Source organism: Heloderma suspectum, chromosome 2 (assembly GCF_057233095.1).
Source record: "Heloderma suspectum isolate Gila_16-S chromosome 2, 16-S_ref, whole genome shotgun sequence".
Lineage (NCBI taxonomy): Eukaryota > Metazoa > Chordata > Lepidosauria > Squamata > Helodermatidae > Heloderma > Heloderma suspectum.
Window position 1 is genome coordinate 130,869,159 of NC_139459.1, and position 18,845 is coordinate 130,888,003.

The 18,845-nt window shown below is 44.6% G+C and overlaps 1 protein-coding gene across 1 annotated transcript in view; it reads left to right on the plus strand.

Moving 5' to 3' along the window:
* ABCA1 (ATP binding cassette subfamily A member 1) overlaps nucleotides 1–16,883 on the plus strand; it is a 137,773-nt gene extending 120,890 nt beyond the window's left edge. Inside the window, exons 41-50 of the mRNA XM_084834780.1 lie at nucleotides 1,547–1,676; nucleotides 2,847–2,967; nucleotides 3,656–3,718; nucleotides 4,974–5,080; nucleotides 5,913–6,054; nucleotides 7,867–8,001; nucleotides 9,326–9,429; nucleotides 10,319–10,411; nucleotides 12,203–12,446; nucleotides 13,698–16,883. Coding sequence (XP_084690906.1) covers nucleotides 1,547–1,676; nucleotides 2,847–2,967; nucleotides 3,656–3,718; nucleotides 4,974–5,080; nucleotides 5,913–6,054; nucleotides 7,867–8,001; nucleotides 9,326–9,429; nucleotides 10,319–10,411; nucleotides 12,203–12,446; nucleotides 13,698–13,838 — 1,280 coding nt within the window. The 3' untranslated portion in view covers nucleotides 13,839–16,883. The remainder of the gene's footprint in view (nucleotides 1–1,546; nucleotides 1,677–2,846; nucleotides 2,968–3,655; nucleotides 3,719–4,973; nucleotides 5,081–5,912; nucleotides 6,055–7,866; nucleotides 8,002–9,325; nucleotides 9,430–10,318; nucleotides 10,412–12,202; nucleotides 12,447–13,697) is intronic.
* Nucleotides 16,884–18,845: the final 1,962 nt, after the last annotated feature.

Here is an 18,845-nt window from a genome sequence, read left to right on the forward strand (position 1 = left end):
TTCCTCCCCCCCCCCCCCCCGGAATCCTGGCCGGCTGGCTGTGCTCTGCAGCGATTCTGCGGAGCCGCCAGCCAGCTCTACCAGCAGCCGGACATCCGGCCACTGGCTAGCAGGGACGCAAATGGCGGCGGCCGTAGCCGCCGCCGTTTGCGTCCCTGCAGTCAGCCATGATAGGCTACGTAAATGTTTACGTAGCCTATCACGGCTGAGTAAAAAAACAAAAACGTGAGTACGCAAATGGCGGCGCCCATGGGCGCCGCCATTTGCGTTCCTTATTTTGGCACGTCTTAGTCTACGTAAACATTTACGTAGACTAAGATGGTGAACATAAGGGGAACGCAAATAGCATAGATGCTACACTATTTGCGTTCCCCTTATTTTCACCGTCTTAGTCTACGTAAATGTTTACACAGACTAAGACGTGCCAAAATAAGGAACGCAAATGGCAGCACCCATGGGCGCCGCCATTTGCGTATGCGCTTTTGTTGTTGTTGTTTTTTTAAAGTCAGCCGTGATAGGCTACGTAAAGATTTACGTAGCCTATCACGGTGTTTTTTTAAAATCTAGCCGTGATAGGCTACATAAATCTTTACGTAGCCTATCCCGTTTTTTTGTTTTTTTTAACTGGAAATGGTGGTGGCGGCAGCCGGTCAGAAGACCGGCTGCCGCCGCCGCCACCACCGAACCGCCGCCGGAGCCGGAGCCACTGCCACCAGGAAGATCCGCCCCAGGTAAGTCTCATCCCGGGGGGGCAGGGGGGTGGCAGACCGTTCCGCCACTGATTTCGGGGGGCCGAATGCACTGACATTCGGCCTCCCCGAGATCCGTGGCGGAATTCTCTGACATCCCTAGTTTTAGGGAAGGGAAGATCAGAATATGAGAACTGAATCACAAGGTGCTCATGTATATTTTCAATATACAATTGAAAATGTAAAATGTGAAGAAGTGGGAACAAACAGGTTTGCAAACCCATGTACCATACACATACCCTAATTAGGGAGCTAGGATTGACTCTTCAGTATACAGTCTGTGGCAAACATCTTGGCTCCCACCAGGCTCCCTGCCCACACACCCCCCATTTTAATTTTATTTTTTAAGATTATTTTTAATGCTTCTAAAAACGTTTTTAACAGGGAGGCTGGCATACTGCAAAGTGAAGTGCTGCCCTCCAGTGCCATCTTTATTTGATTTCAGAAGAGTGTTTTTTTGTGACTGGCCATACCCACCATGGCAGCCATATTATGAATGGACAATCCTGATGGCAGCCATTTTGTGAGAGTGCCCACACCACTCTTTCAAAATTGCAAATGTGTCCACTGACCCAAAAAAGATGAGGTCCCTTTCACTAGAATATCTCTGGAAAAGGGTGATTTATCATCAGGCTTGCTGGCTGTTTAAATTGTGTCTCCTTTGGGTTGATCATTTGATGTATATTAAAAACCAATGCAGTGTTTAATACATAATAGCAATAGCTTATGGCATGCTGTTGAGAATCTTTCTGATGGTCTCCGGCAGCTAAGCGAGTGCCTTTGCTCTTCCCAATTAGGTGAGAACCGCTTTGTCTCCCCTCTCTCCTGGCATCTGGTGGGGCGGAACCTTTTTGCCATGGCTGTGGAAGGGGCCGTCTTCTTCCTCATCACAGTGCTTATCCAGTACAGGTTCTTTATCAAACCCAGGTAAGATGGTCTCCATGACAACCAACTCCCAACTTGGGGAAGGACATGCAGAGATTTTGAGAGGTAGGGGCTGAGGCATGAGGATCTAAATCATGTGTGTGGGGGGGGGAGTCTAGAGAAGTACCCCTCCCCTCTTTGAAAGGGAAGTCTACGTCATGTGTGAAATGGCCCAGTAGATGGTATGTTAGTTTCTGGAGTGTGCTTTGAGCTGGCCCTTTGCCAAGGACTGAGTTTCAGCCTTTGTAAATTGCAGAAGGGGCCTGGGTGCACCATCTGTAGAATGGGATCCCATGATCTGTCTGTCTGTTCAGTGCATCTTGATTTTTTCGTTTGTTCATTGTTTACTGAAAGGTTTTTGAGATTCTTGTCTTGCACCATCAACTGTATAATTGGAGAGTTACTTTACTGTTCAAAAACAATCAGCTTCCACTTTCTCAGTGCCCTCCCACAACCCTTCACTTCAGGTCACTGATGGGCATTAAGTTCTGTGTCTTAGGGCACAATCCTATGGGGATAGTCAGCCACCTCCAAACTTGGGGGTGGCTGATTATCCAGTGCAGGGCAGGTGAAGCATGAAGGGGTTCTTCTCTGCACTCCGGTCACCCTGTATTTGCAGCTAGATGGCTGATTTCGTCTGTCTAACTGGGGCACCGCGGAGCGGTGGGCGGGAGGCCAGACAGCACATAGGAAGCATCATAATGACACTTCCGCCCTCCCCTCCCTGCCCCCAGGAATGCTCCCTTTTCGACCGCTCCATGCTGCTCTTCTGAGCGCGGAGCCGGGGATGACCCATGCCTCCTACGAGGCGGCGGGGGAAAGGGCGGGGAGTTGGATTTCTGGGAACAGAGTGCTGGCTCCGAGCTCGGTTCCCAGAAACCAAAAAATCTTATGGCTGTCTAGGCGCTGTCTAGCGGCCGTAGGATCGCACCCTTACATATTCAACCATTTATAGTTATCACACTCACATCCACTAATTGGCCTATTACGATATTATATTTAAAAGAAAGAAAGCAAGAGAGAGAGAGGAACGAAGAGACAGACAGACAGACAGACAGACAGACAATATGGGGAGGGAAAAGGAGAGGGGGGATTTAAAAAGAAAGGAAGATGATACAAAGAATAAAACACGGCACAAACTTTCTTCCATTGCTTCCCCACCCCCCTTCAAAGGTCTGCAAATGCCAAACTTCCACCCGTGAATGAAGAGGATGAGGATGTGAACAGAGAAAGGCAGAGGATCCTTGGTGGTGGTGGGCAGAGCGATATCTTAGAAATCAAAGAATTAACCAAGGTGAGAGAAGGCGCAAGGTCTTGCGGCTTGTTGTGAACACAGAAGCCTGACTTTTCATGCCTCACAGTTATATACCTTATCACAGACTTGATTCTAAAGCCCACTGGCATTGGTGCATGGGCAGCAATCCTGCTAATGCTGCTGCTGTGCAACCTCCATCTGATGAAATTATGGAGCAAGGGTTGACAAGGACTATTAAATGGCTGTCCACATTTAGTGGGGTTTTTTGCTGTATTTTCAGGCATTCACAAGCTGCAAAAGTGTTTGCAACTGTTGACGCTCTCTGCATTTTAGGCATTCACTGTAACCCCCTTCAGAAGAATATGTGTGCAAGGCCACCCCACCCCATGATGCTGTGCATACCAGCGTACCCCACCCCCATGCTGTATGCACAGATGCCAGAGAGCAGGGCAAGCAGGGTCCATGATGTCTGGGGCAAGTTAGTTGGTGCAGCCTTGCTCATGCAATGATTGAGCATATGACTGGTTCTTCTGAAGGGGCTTATAACTTACAGGTAGTTGCTGAGTTTACAAACAAGACCAAAATCTGGAGGTCTTTGAAGAAACTGAATTGTAGCCAGAGGCCCTCCTGCTAAGTCCGTTTGCCTAGGACTGAGAGAGGGAAAAGGGTACAATTGGTAAACCTTTGTGGTTGTCAACTATTGGCAAATTTCTGTTCCACTTTCCAGATATACAGAATGAAACAAAAGCCTGCTGTGGATAGGATCTGTGTTGGAATTCCACCTGGGGAGGTAAAACTTTCAAGTCTTTCTGTGTATATATTTAGTGAAATATTACTCAAGACCTGGAGATACAGAGTTTAATAACTGGTGAAATACTCAAGTACTTCACTGTAGTGAAAGAAAAGCTTAGCCCCGTGGCTTCCACACGGACCTAGTGTTCTGCAATTAACTTCATAGCACAGGTAAAAGGTGCATCCAACCATTGCTTTGCTCTCCTGGGTATGAATGGTGCTGGCATTTATAACCCAGGGAGGGCAATACTACTGTTGAAGCTGGAGCACTCTGAGGTTGGATCACCTAAGATATCTGATATCCTGCCAGTCTCCTGCTAGCAGGGCAGAAGTGAGGAAGGCGTGGTGTTCGCTGTCCTTCCTCTGTGTGTGGGTTCTTTTAAAAAAATTCCTCCCATTGCTTGCAGTGGGAGAGAAATTCTTTATGCCAGCTCCAGGGCTAGCATTATGTTTCCCTGGGATGGGGGTGTGGTTGGGGGCTGGGAAGATCCCCCCGCTCTGACCATGCCACACCCTCAATCCTCCCCATTTCCCCCTCTCCACTGTCAGAGCCCCGACATTGGAAGGATGAGAGCTGCAGATCTTTCCATGTGGGCAGAGAAGGGGGATCCAAGGTCAGACACCATCCCAGAGACCATAGGGTTACACTGTTAGCGTTTAGTGTACGAAGTATTTTGTATACATTTTTTGTAATCCTTAGAACAACCCTGTAAGTTAGATCAGTATTATCCCTGTATTGTGCACAGTGGGGGAGCTTCTTGCCTAATGAGTTCATGACGGAGATGAGTTTTGATCTAAGGAATTCCTGATTTGCAGCTCCATCTCTTGACCACTGCACTACAGAAGGGCATCAGAATCTCTCTGATGATCCAGTGATAGCTGCCATATATGCATTCATCCTGAACTTTGAGATAGATTAAGGGTGCTTCTGGATGAGACTAAGGGTGCTTCCGCCCTTATGATCTCATCACCCTGCCTCAGTCACAGACGTTAATGGAGGGGTCCAGATGACATTATCTTCTACTTGTAACCTTCCTGGTTTTCCCCACTGCTTCTTCCATCTTTTTTTCTGATGGAAAATCCATTAAGGAAGAAAAGACGGGACAGCTACACAATGCTTTCTTGTTGCTAGCGCTAGCAGCCCTCCATCTGGAAGCACCCTAAGATGGCTTCTGATTTCATGCATCATTGTTAGGAACATGTGAGAATGGATGGGGCAGGAATGTGCTAATCTGGTCTTCTACTGTTTGCAGTGCTTTGGTCTCTTGGGGGTGAATGGGGCTGGCAAATCCTCCACCTTCAAGATGTTGACTGGAGATGCCGATGTCACAGGTGGAGATGCTTTTCTTAATGGAAAGAGGTATGAAGGAAATTGTGGCTTTGTCTATAAAAGTTTGTGTTGTCCTTTCTGTCTGCCAAATGGGGTCAGTGGGACTTAAAACCCATGGGGCAGTAAAATGCAATATTTCCAGAAGTCCTGAATGACATAAGAACGTAAGACTTAGGGGTCCAAGGGTCCATCTAGTCCAGCATTCTGTTCACACAGCAGACATCCAGTTGTCAACCAGGAACCCACAAGCAGGGCATGAGTGCAATAGCACCCTCCCATGTTCCCCGGCAACTGGTGTACATAGGCATACTGCCTCTGATTGTGCAGGCAGCATATAGCTATCGGAACTAGTAGCCATTGATAGCCTTATGAATTTGTCTAACCCCCTTTTAAAGCCGTCCAAATTGGTGGTCATCACTACGTCTTGTAGTAGCGAATTCTATAGTGTAGCTGTGTAGCTTCTATAGTGTAGCTTCATGCGCTGTGTGAAGAAGTTATTTTATCTGTCCTGAATCTCCCACCAATCAGCTTCACGGGATGATCCCAGGTTGTAGTATTATGAGAGAGGGAGAAAAATGTCTCCCTATCCACTTTCTCCACACCATGCATAATTTTGTACACTTCTATGACATTAGTAAAGTTGTTGAGAGGGGTGTGGGTTCTGTTGCAGAGCTGTTGAATACTTCTCAGTTAAGGCTTTAATAATATATCCTTTCAAGATTATAATCTAGAATTTGTCTGTAGCTGTAGTTTTGCAGTAGTAGTCTGTGTCCGGCAATTGCAAAAATAGCTGGTGAACTACAATCCACCCTCACTGCAGCACTGACAGATGCTGAAGAAGCTCTATCTTATCTCTCTGCAGTATTTTGGCCAACATCCAAGAGGTTCATCAAAATATGGGATACTGTCCTCAGTTCGATGCCATTAATGAGCTGCTGACAGGCAGAGAGCACCTGGAATTCTTTGCACTCTTAAGAGGGGTTCCTGAGAAAGAAGTCTGCAAGGTAAAATCAAGGACGTTGGGGACCACCTGAGTTAGTTTCATATTTAAGGCGCAATGCTATGCATGTTTAAACAGAAAAAAAAGTCCTACAACTCCCAGCATTCCCCAGCTAGCCATGCTGGCTGGGGCATGCTGGAAGTTGTAGGACTTTTTTCTGTCTAAACATGCATAGGATTGTGCCCTTAGTTAGTATTGGTTTTATGATTGTTTTAAGTTATTTTACATTTTGGTTCTTATTGTAAGTCACCTTGAGCGCCATTTCCTTAGTGGAAAGATGGGCTATAAATCAAATCAATCAATCAATCAAATAGAGTGCAAACTCCACATGGTTGGTGATGAAAGTAGAGCATATATGAATGTTTATTTACTTAAGCATTCATATCTTATCCCCCCATGAGGAATCTTACAACAATTCAACTTTCCCTGACATGGTGCTCTCCAGGTGTGTTGGCCTACAATTCCCATTATCCCCCAGCAGGGCATGGTGGGAGTTATAGTCCATCACACCTGAAGAGCAGCAGGTTGGGGAAGGCTGAACTAAAATAACTGCTAAAAACGTATACAATATAAGCATAGGAATGAAAGAGCAAATCTAGCAACATTAAATTCATCCCTTACCACCTCAAAATCCCCATCACTTCCAAATCCACGCAAGCCAAATTCTTTCCTATACGCCATACATTTTTACATCCTTTCCTTGTGGCCAGAATGAATGAACTCAAAGGAACCTCCTCAAGGAGTTTGTCCCATAGCTTCGGGGCCCTGCTTCTATAGGTGCATGTGTATCACACTATTTTAGAAGTAGACTTGTGGTACATTTTAGCTTGTGCATTGCTATCTCTCCCATCCAAGCTTTCCTTTAGGGCAGATGTGCAGAAACTCTTTCAGCCCAAGGGCCAAGTTCCATTTCAAAGAAGCTCTCAGCGGTGGGTGGGGCTAAAGGCAAAAAGGGGAGGGCCCAAACCCCCCAAATACCAGCATATTTTAGCTTAAATAACAGATTGCCAGTAACTAGGCCTCAGGAGAGGCATTTCAATCTTTTAGAATGGCGGAAAAACTGCATAAAAGCTGGGAAACCACCCAACGGTGATCGGTGGAAAGGGGGCAAAGACAGGAGAAGGGGATGTGGCCATCTGGGGAGCCCTGAAGGGACAGATTTTACCCACGGGCCTCAAGTTCTGTACCCTTGTTTTCCAGCACTTAGGTAGAAAGTGTCCATTTATTCATTTACTGAATGGGGTCAGCGGGACTCAAGTTAGTTGCTCTTAAGGTCCCCTTTTCACACCCCAATCCCAACATGGTAACTGCCGCTCCCACAGAACAGAAGTGATTTTTGCATACCTTTCCAAACACCACCGTGGCAGTCTGATAAACCCAAGGTGTACAGAATTTTTAAATTTGAAAGTCTTTGGAGAAAGACAACGGTGGTTGTTGTTTTAGAGAGTCAAAAGCAGCTTGCAGAAGGGGGCGCTGCTTGTGGTTTGCATTTTCATGCACCATTTGACTTTTTCCCCTTGCATTATTTTCAAAACTTGCAAGTTCTTTTTTGCACAGAGGAAGCAATGGGATAAAAGAATTATGCATATGCACCATGGGAAGTGAATCTTCAAAACTATTGTCAAGCCCCAGCCTTAAAGACTCTAATGGTGCTCCGGCATTGCGTAGTGTGCGTCGTACTGAAAGGCTTGGGGCATTAAATGGACTGATACGTTTAGCACGGGGAGTAAGAATCCCCAGACACAAACAGGAGCATTTTATGCTGTGGAGAATGAAGCTTGGGTTTCTCTATTCACGTTGCCTTCCCTTCTGGCAGGTTGGCGAATGGGCTGTTCGTAAACTAGGCCTCATGAAGTATGCAGAAAAATACGCCGGCACCTACAGCGGTGGAAACAAGCGCAAGCTGTCCACTGCAATGGCCCTCATTGGAGGGCCTCCCGTGGTGTTCCTGGTGAGTATGGCTGTGTTTGCAGTAGCAACACTTATTGTGCAAAAAGTAGCGGGAGGCCTCAGTTCTGTTCCTCTCAGAACTGAAACGGTGGGATGGCTGCCAGTTTGTCTGGAAAATAGCCACTTACAGGGCATCTCTTCATACTGTATGAGCAGAAGGATCCGATTTACATGTCTCATTGAAAGTATTCTGAACCAAAGTTCTTACTGGCAATGGCTGTGTTGCTATTCATCATACAGTTCTACAGGATTGAGAACCAGAAGGGTTGCTTTAAATCGGGGGTGAGCAACATGGCAACCCCTGCCACCTCCTGAAATCAGGAAAAAAAACTTAAGAGGGAAAAAATGGTGTCTGTAGTGCTACAGAGAGCCAAAAGAGTCCAATTTAGCTTTTTTGCAAGCTAAATTTGACCCTTGTAGTGCTACTGATGCCATTTTAATTTTTTTCTTATTTCTTTTTTTTGGTGCCCTGCACAGTGCAGCCTGCAGGGAGAAAAAATGGCCCTCAGACCTCCCACAGTTATCCACCCCTGCTTTAAATCTATTGCAAGTTAAGAGCTATTCTATACATGACAGAGGATGAGGTGGTAGACAGAGGAGGTAAAATTCTGCACTCCATTATCACAGAAGGGAGGGGATTATATTTTTTAGTGCTCTCCCACGACTACAATAACAATAAAATCAACAACAATAATAACATTGTACTTCTAGAAGTTAGCGAATCAGGAGATAACGATGCTAAACCTTTATCCCCGCTATGCTGCATGAAGAGAGGCGTTTTTAGTATGGAAAGCATTCAAAAATGCAAAATGCCAACTGTACTCTAAAGTGGTAACAGTCCAGATTTCTACTTCTTCCATCTAACACTTCATCCTGCATAAAGTGGAGTATGACTTGTAGGGCCAGCTCACGTGACATGACAGTCCATAGGTTAAACAGCCCATGGGCTGTCAGGGATGAGCGGGAGAGAGCAGCCGCCACTTCCGCTTTTACTTTGCAACCCACAAGCGGCTCCTTCGTAGGTTTAGTGTGTCGTTCGAACCTGGAGTGCTGGGTTGTTTAGGGGCTAAATAACCCAGCAGCTAACCCAACAACCATGGTTAACCGCTGGATGGTTTCGCCGGTGCTCTGGGTTTGGACAATACACTAAGCAACCTATGAAGGAGCTGTTCATGGGTTCCTGATTGAACAGAAGTGTGGACACGTGTTTAACCCATGGGCTGTTGTGTTGTTGTCATTGTCCGCTGTGGTCAGAATACCAGACTCATGAAATAATGCTCTGGCGCTAGTGGCGAAATCAGTGCTTTATTCTTTATCAACCACAGGATGAGCCGACCACAGGAATGGATCCCAAGGCCCGCCGTTTCCTTTGGAACTGTGCCTTGAGCATCATTAAGGAGGGAAGATCTGTGGTCCTTACATCTCACAGGTATGTGGTGCGGGTTCTCAAGAGATACTCTGCATCATGCAATGTACTGCTGTGAGTCACTTTTGGGTGTTTTTTTAAATTGTTTCATATGGTAGTAACAAAAAAGAATAGTCTTGATCTGGCTAAAGAAGCCAGTTAAAATGCCATTGATTCCAATGGGGGCATGAAAGAGTTCCTAAAATCTCTCTCATTAAAATCAAAGGAACCTGTGCTTAATTTTGGCTGGATTGTGCTGAATGTAAAATATGCAAAAGCTTTTTACGCACACACACACACACACACAAATAACATGAAACACAGGAGAATGTCTTAACAATATTTCAGTCTCCTTAATTGTACTTACTTGTGTATTATGACTGGAGTATCAAGACCCATTACTTACAGGTAGAGCACAAGCTTTGCATGCAAAAGATTCTGCTCCTGAGATCTTTTTATAGGCTGTGAAAGACCTCTGGCCTAGACCTTAGAAAGCTGCTGCCACCTGGAAGAGCCAATGTTAGGCTGGTAGGACCAGTACTCTCACATGGTACAAGGCATTTTCCTCCCTCCCTCCCCCCTCCCTCCCTCCCCCCTTTATTTATTTCATTTCTATATTGCCTAATAGCCGAAGCTCTCTGGGCGGTTCACAAAAATTAGAATGACAAAGTACAGCATAAAACAATATAAAATATGAAAGCTTAAAACTACCATATTAAAGTACAACCAGAATAAAACCTAGCAGCAATGCAGCAGAGCTAAAAGACTAGACTGCTAAAACGCTGGGAAAGAATCTAAAGCCTACGTCCTCACTTCAACCTTTTGTTTCAAGAGGAAGCAAAGCAGAAGTGATCTCAGAAAACTGCTGGATATTTTATTTGGATAACTGCTTGTTGTTGTTTTTTGCCTACAGCATGGAAGAATGTGAGGCCCTATGCACTCGAATGGCAATCATGGTCAATGGGCGATTCAGGTGTCTTGGCAGCGTCCAGCACCTGAAGAACAGGTAAAACTATGTTATGCTTTCTGTTTTTGGAGAGATGTCTGCGTTTACCTTGGTAGCTCATGGGAACACTGCAGTAAACGACTTCAGAATAAATTGCATGCACACAGACAGAGATTTACTTATTTTTAAGACTGTTGTGTGATCTCCCTTTTAACCAATTAATTGGTTACATTTATTTACATTCACAAAATACCAAAGATGCAATATCAGCGCCTTTTTTTGAAGATACTGAAGTCCTAGATACCTTACAACTTAACAAAAGCAGTTAGAAGGAAAAGCCAGCTTTAAGTGTTTTGCTTTTCTTCCTTTATAGTAACACACCAGAACCAAAATAATTTAAAATGAAATAACATAAAGAAGCCTGCCTTTCCCTTGCTGCCCCACCATTCTAAAGTTGGCCCCCACGGAGCCATCCATTGAAGCCTGAGGCTGCAATCTTTTCCCCCACTTAACAGGGAGTAAGCCCCATTGAATTTACTGGGGCTAACTACTGAGTAGCTAGATATAGACAGGATTGCTCTGGAGCAGTTTATATTTGGGGAAGCTCCAACCAACCCTTGTAAAAAATAGTGGCTTACTACCTCCTGGCTCAACTTCTCCTGTAAAAGGTTCCCCAGGACATGAAGAACCACAAGCTTGACATGTATTGAAACAGTCTTAATCACTGTTTAGGCAGGGGCAGTGGATGCTGGTGGCTCCAACTTTGGTGGGGCTGCAAATCCATTCTGGGTTTCAGTCAGAATCAGCCAGAATAAAGTAGTTATTCAGGGTGCGGAATCTATTTTGGGTATATGGTCCAGCACCTTTAGAGTTCTGGCTGGTTCTGACTGAAGCCCAGAACGGATTCACAGCCCCACCACTCACAGCACCACTGGGCAGGGGTACACAGCCTTTTCAGCCCTGATCGTGCATCTGGTGTCTGCTGGGGCACCGGGGCTGCTGCGAATATGGGTATGTGTGCACGCACGCACACACTCATTCACACACTCAGACATGCATGTACACTCTCAGTCATATAATCACAGAGATCCACGTCTCACACAGTTGCACACAGACTCCCCCCGAAACACACTCCGCACACCTACACGCCCCGGACAGGGCTTCCCTTAGCCTCCTTTTTTAGCACTAGCTCTGGCAAGGTACATCTCAGGCGTAGCCTTGCTAACACTAGCAAGGGGAACTCTGGGCAGGGTGCCCATGTTTCCATGCACTGAACTGCAAGCAGCCAAGGGCCACACGTGGCCAACGAGTTGTGTACCCATGGGCTAAAGTTGGCCAATGAAGTTCCACTTCTGAAGCTAATCAGTTCTGGATCTGGCCAGTACTAGAACGAGAGATTACATGGAATCTCAGCTATAGCATTCAGAATTCCTTGAAAGGAGGATGGAATTCAAACGTGGTAAATCAAAAAATGACCAAGTATCATCCCCCCACGGCCCCCCAAAACACACTGTTCCTGTTGTAATCACAAGATAAAAATGGTCATGTCAGATGGCCTTAATTTCACCTATCGCTAGTCAGTGATGGAACATTCATTCGCAGGCTTTTCTCATCAGTCATGAGGACTAGAAACATAGCATTTTAAAAGCAAACTAAAGATGAGGTTCATCAGGATGCCAAATACACTGCTTAGTACCAGATGGGATGTGACAAAGCCACAGCATAATTAAGCCCTGGCCAGGTCAAACTTTTCCAAACACCTCTTGTTTTTTAAGTGGTAGGAGAAGAAATGCTCCATATTTTGAAGGCTACTTTACTGAAAGTCACACACTTTCCCTCCCCGTTTCTCAGGTTTGGAGATGGCTATACAATAATAGTGCGAATAGCAGGGGCAAACCCTAACCTGAAACCTGTTCAAGATTTCTTCGAGATGGCCTTTCCGGGCAGTATGCTGAAGGAGAAGCATCGCAACATGCTGCAGTATCAGCTCCCGTCCTCTCCATCTTCTCTGGCGAGGATATTTAGCATCCTCTCCCAGAACAAAAAGAGACTCCACATAGAAGACTACTCCGTTTCCCAGACCACACTTGACCAAGTAAGTTCACAGGGCCATATGTCCCTAGAGCAGAGCTTGCTGCTGGTGGAAAACCCAGAGCAACTTGCATTGTTTTCATAGGATTTAACTCTAACCTTCCCCAACCAGTTATTGTCCAACAAATTGGGGAAGGTTGGTATAGCTAATTTGGCCTTTTTTGTAGTAGCGCTTGCTACTATATTCATCTGACTTGAAACTGGTCCATCTTAGTAAAAGCTGGAGCACACATTACATTGGCCATGGAGATGCTGCCAAAACTGGCCTTTCCTTCATGAGCAATGTCAACCCTAGCCAGCATTTATAATGTTGCTTACTGCATCAGTTGCCACCATCAACTTGTGAGGTGCTACGTCCCTCCTCTGTATTTTCAGGCACAGCCACAAGGCAAAACTGTAGCTGGTTGGCAGATGGAAGAGGAAAGAGCTGTGCTTACAGGGCCCAGCTGTTTGAGAACTCTGGGAATTGCAGTTCTGTGAGCAGGACAGAGATGAGGTCACACATGCCTGTCCATTACTTGATGACTTCCATTGTGTGAATGAGCAAATTCAAATGGCACAGACAAAATTAGCTAGTGCTTCCGTCCAGATGCCCTTCAAGGGAGACTGTTTCCATATTCAGCTGCAAATGATTTAATAATCGATGAGAAATCCGGGCACTCGTCCATCTGTGCTTGGTCCTTTAGTTTGACTGAAGGTCTGTCTGCAGGCAAAGATATGGTTAGCTATTACAGATCAATATGGGAACTTTAGCCTCCCACATCTCTGCAGCTCCTGGCCATGTAGAGCTCTCCTCTTGGCCCATTCTTCTCCCTCCCAGTTTTGATTCTCCTCCTCTAAGAGCCTCCTTCTGACCTGTTCCCCCAAGTCCTCTGGGCTACTCCTTTGTCCGGAGGCCCTTCTGCCTGCCCCACTTCTCTGTGACAATAGGACAGCCTCTCAGTTGATATCCATCCTTCATGCCCCCTCTGAGAGTCTTCTTCCCAAAAGCGAAGACACTTCTCTTTTGGCAGGCTTTTAAATGTGTAGTTTTTTAAACTGCTGCTTGTTTCAAAGTTAACTGTCTTTGATGTTTTAAATAGCTGCTGTTCTGATTTTTCATATTGTATGTTATGATGGTTGCATTGCTTTTTGTTTTATGTGCTTGTTGTATGTTGCTTTGGGTACAATCATAGAAGAACAGGAAAGAAATAAAATTATCATTATTATTAGTTTATCATCTCCCACCTTCTCTCTCTCTCTCTCTCTCTCTCAGGTATTTGTAAACTTTGCCAAGGACCAAAGTGATGATGACCATACAAAGGACTTGTCATTGCACAAAAACCAGACTGTTGTAGATGTTTCAGTTCTGACTTCCTTTTTGCAAGACGATAAGGTGAAAGAAAGCTACGTATGAGTAGCCCTTTTGAGAAGGGTCCAGGAGCTGTACTGAGCAGAAGGGGAGACATTAATCCTTCTGTAGTATGAGGGAGATCTTCCCCAAAGCAAAGAGACGGAGGATGCAGAGAGGAAGAGAATAAACCGAGTGTTCTACTGGTAACCATTCAATGCAATGCAACTCAATGCAAAGAAAACAATATTCCATTAGAGAGGCGGTGCCTCTTGGAGATGTTGCCTTGTACTGTTCTGTAGTGAAAGACTTGAATCTAGTTGTTATTACTTTATAACTCTGTGAAATTCTAGTATGGTGCCACTTGCTCCTATGTGGCCTTCTGCCATACTCCCAACCTATTTCTACTTAGTATGTTTTTGGTTAGGGGCTGCACAACAGCAATTCAGAGGATTATTGGCCAGTGATTATTTATTTGCTGTGTTAAGGCATGCACAGCCCTTCCGCAGGGTGAGTGGAACTGCTTGGTTGCTACATCCATTGCTGGCAATGAATGCACCAACGTGACCAGTGCCAAGCAGTGCCCAACTGAAGGCATCGCTGTGGCCTTATTTAAGTATTAGCTGTTGGCCTGGTTAATCAACACAAGTTCAAGGGGACTTGTAGAAAGACCATTGGTGGTCTTAACAGTGGGCCATGAAGCACACCATCTCAAAATATGCATGTACTTAATCCAGTGTTCCTTGTCAGGGTGTAGCAGAACTAACTCCCAACCATGCAAATATTTGAGAGGATTTCTATCCCACTGGTATGGTGACCAATCACTTATTCCTCCACCATGCTTTTGTGGAGCTGTTGCTCCCCCCCCCCCCGCCTTTATTACTTAAGACTCATGTTTGATATGTTTATTTTCTTTGCAACAGTATTATTTATAGAAGTAACTCAGAAACGTCCGTGGAGCCCTGGACCACCTCCATGTCCCTACCTGTCCATTGTTTTTAATATTATGTCTATATTGTCACTGTTATTACGTTCACTGTCTAGATGCAAATGTTAAATGATGTTTATAGAATAACAATCACCACTACCCCATTTTCAGTTAACATGAAGTTCACTGCGTGGGGTTTTCATACATAAGATGCCAAATCATAGGATGGCCCACCTCTTACCTGCACAGCAGTCCTTGTCTTTAAGCCTCTAGAGGGAAAAGGCAGTGGTGGCTCCTCCCACCCCTTTCACAGTCCTGCCATCTATCCTTCCCTGCAGCTGCTGTGTGGCAGCTCCTGTTCATCTCCCATTTCCATAGGAGAGTGAAGAAAAACTGCCCCAGAGTTTGGGGGTAAGAGTGACAATCCCAGGCAACAGAATAATCGATAGCATTAATTTAAAAAAAAATTATGATGTAGGTTCAGTTTTACAGATGACTTGCAAAAGAATTGCTCATTTAGGAAGCAACGTCAAGGTTTTTTAAAAGTCAATCAAGCAGGTACTTTTACACCAAAAGGTAGTTGGGCAGGCGGGGACAGGAAGACGGCCGTCAGTGCCTCTTATAAATACTGGAGTACCTTTAAATAAAAATGCTTGGGTTTACCAAACATCTTAATGGGGAAAATCCAACATTGCGCGAGGGAACTCCTGCTCACGCGATGAGACGTTCTCTTCCTCACTGCAGCCCGTGCATCCTCCCAAACTCTGCTCTGGAAGGTCCCCAACCCTCCAGAACAACTTTGAAGGTAGACAGGGAGCTGCAGGGAGGGTATAGGAATTGTCCCCATACTCATTCTGTGGATGGAAGCCATTCTATCAGAAGGATGAGTTAACAGGATTCCACCACATGTCTGCAACTTCAGTAGGGCTTATATTCATGCTCCCAAATCAGACACAATCCTGAAAAGGTTAGTTGCAATTAAGTCCTTCTAAAAGCAGTGGGACATGAATTTAGATCCTACATATGCTTATTTTCTGTCCCCGTCCCCAGCCATAAAATGCCTGTAGTTCTTACACTTCGAAACCTAGGCAGGTGCTTCCCCGTCTCCACAGCAGATATTCTGGACAGTTGGTATTGAATCACTCTTTGGCAATGTTGTTGCACAGAGCACAGAACTGATTTTACACAATGGTCATGTCCTGGTATAAGATTAAAAAGAAAAACAAAGAGATTCGTCCTTATGCAATCGGGAGTGCTCTTTTAGTATATTGTGTAGGATACACTTACAATTCTGCCCAAGAGAGATGCAACCCATACAAAGTTAAGTGCATAACAGTGCAATCATCTACATGTCTACTAAAAATAAACCTCTTTTGCATTCAAGGGGGCCTACTGCCATGTAAGTGTGTATAGGATTGCAGCATAACACTGCAATGCTATTCACACTTACCTGGGAGTTACTTCTGAGTAGACACATAAAGGGTTGCATTGTAAGTCCTATTGTTTTCAATGGGAAAGATTTAGGCACAAGCTTCTCATGAGGAACAATGGTTCTTAGGGGTGCTTCTTGGTAGGAGTGGGGATCCCACATTGAACACTAGCACTGTGCACAGTAGTTGCCTCAAAATCTGTAAACATTTATACAAGTTATCTTTTGTGTTGGGTGTGGGTTAGCCAAGCTTATCCTCAGTGCTACATGTACCACGATATAAAACCACTGATCATGGAACTGTGTTGAGAACATTTGCCACCTCAGTGTATGTGGTGAAGCTGCTGCATCCCTCTGCAGTTATTTGTACTGCTGTAGAGGTTCTTTCCTACAAATACTTTTCTTATAGAAGTAATACTTATGGCAAGCCTGTATCACCATCCTTTCCTTCTACCCCTGTTTCAAACTGCCCTCCTTTTAATAAAGTTGGTCCTTCATTCCAAGCACTTTATGCTAGCTGTAATGGGATCTATTTTTGCACTGGAATACCTTATTAACTTTGCAAAAATCTAGAGCAGTTTCTCTCACACACACACACACACACACACACACACACAAAGTTAAAACATTTGAATGGACATTTTCTTGAAAAACAAATATATATATTTGTATTGCTAATAACTATTTGTGAAATATTAATAAGCATTTGTTAATTGCCTTGTATCAAGTAAAACAATAAAGTGTTGCTGGTCTATAAGCGACTATGCATTTTCTGTAAAAAAAAAAACAACCTGCAGTATAAATCTGTCACCAATTTAGGGAATATTTCCATGTTTACTGGTAAATGGTATGGTGTTCTACATCTGCCCAAATGACATACTTTAGAATCCTTATATTCTATCCTTCAGTGCAGTGGGATATTACAGGATTAAAATATGCAATGCAATCATATGCATGTTGTACTCAGAAGTCACTCTTGTCCCTTTACTCCCTAGTGTTTAGGATTGAAGCCCAACAGTGCAATCCTACGAGCGACTGAATTCAACAGGACTTACTCTCATGCAGGGGCGTTGCTAGGTTCTTAAAAGATCCAGGGCACAGGCCCAGAACACAAATTTGTGTGTGTGCGTGCAATGTGCTTGTATGTGTGTATAGATTACATACATACATAAGTGTGCAATGACCCCCCACACACACTTCAACTCAGACCTGATTCAGCATTTTAGAAAACATCCCGCTCCTGCTCGGGCCAATTTGTAGTTGAACCACTTCAGCTCAGCACCAAACCTGAGTCAATGTTTGGAAAAATGAGTCTTTATGCTTCTTGTTGACTACCATGGGAAATTAGAAAAAAACTAACTTTTTTCTCTTGGTCAGAACTGGATGATAATTTCAGGCATAGTAGCCCCCTAGAAGGGGATTACACCTGCCCAAGGTCAGAAAAATAGGTGCAGGGTTTATATTTTGATTTAATTCCTTGGAAGAACTGGATAAAAATTTCAGGATTCATTGCCCCATCAGAGGAGATCAGGTCTGCCAAATTTCAGAATGATAGCCACAAGGTTTTTTGTGCAAGGGTGGCCTTGACATTTTGAGGTCTCCAGAAGAAGACATACTTGTCTCCCTTTGTTCCTTGTGCACCATTGTTCTGAAAATTACAGACAGCCTACAGTTGTCCCTAAGTAAGAAACCAGCGAAGTTTCAGGAGGACAAGTGCAGCAGTTCATGTGGAAAGGGTGTTCTCCAATTTAGGGGAGGGAGTGATTTGCTTTCCCTTCCATTCACCCCTTCCCCGATAGTTTTTGGGTACATTTGTATGAAAATTCACAGGTCATTAGAGGTGTACCCCAGGCAAGAAACCTGCAAAGTTTCTGAAGGATATACATGCGTTCTGATTTAGAATTACTAGAATTTATTTACATTTCACCAGTGTCAGCAGCAGGGGAACATGGGTGGGAAGGTGCTATTGCACTCATGTCCTGCTTGTGGGTTTCCAGTGGGCATCTGGTTGGCCACTGTGTGAACAGAATGCTGGACTAGATGGAGCTTGGTCTGATGCAGCACGGCTCTTCTTATGTTCTTAAATAGAGAGTGCCTCTGAGCATGTACAGAATGTTTTTCTTTCACCACTGAGCTATATTCTCCCCCTACCAATTCTATTCCCCTCCATGCAAACTTTCCTTCTCATCCTACTATCCTCCAGCAACTCTTCAGAAATGTTTTGTGCAACTGCTCTCTACCACCTCCTTGTACGCACAAGCTCTCATTGTATCTTCCTCCCCATAACTTCATTTGTACCAAGACTTCACCAGGATTCAGCCAATGAGTCTGTTTTCAAAACTAGGGCTAAGTTATGGAGAAACTCTTGAGCATGCACTAAGCGCCTTTCCCTCACTACTGAAGCTAGAGTTCATGCAAAAAAAGCAACAACCCCAAACCCACAAATGACAAAACTTACATAGGACTGAGCTGAAAGGGTAGTCAATTCATTAGACAGAATTGGGTAGGCACTGTATTAAGCCTCCAGTACCATGCTCACAACTCAGGACTTATTTCTGAGTAAACATGCAGAACATCAAGGTGCAAACCTCCCTGCAAAGTAACTTGTGCTGGAATCCTATGCACACTTTCCTGAGGATAAGCCTCATTAAACATAATGGGACTTCTCAGTAGGCATACATAGGATTGCATAAATTAGCCATATTTATCTTCCCTC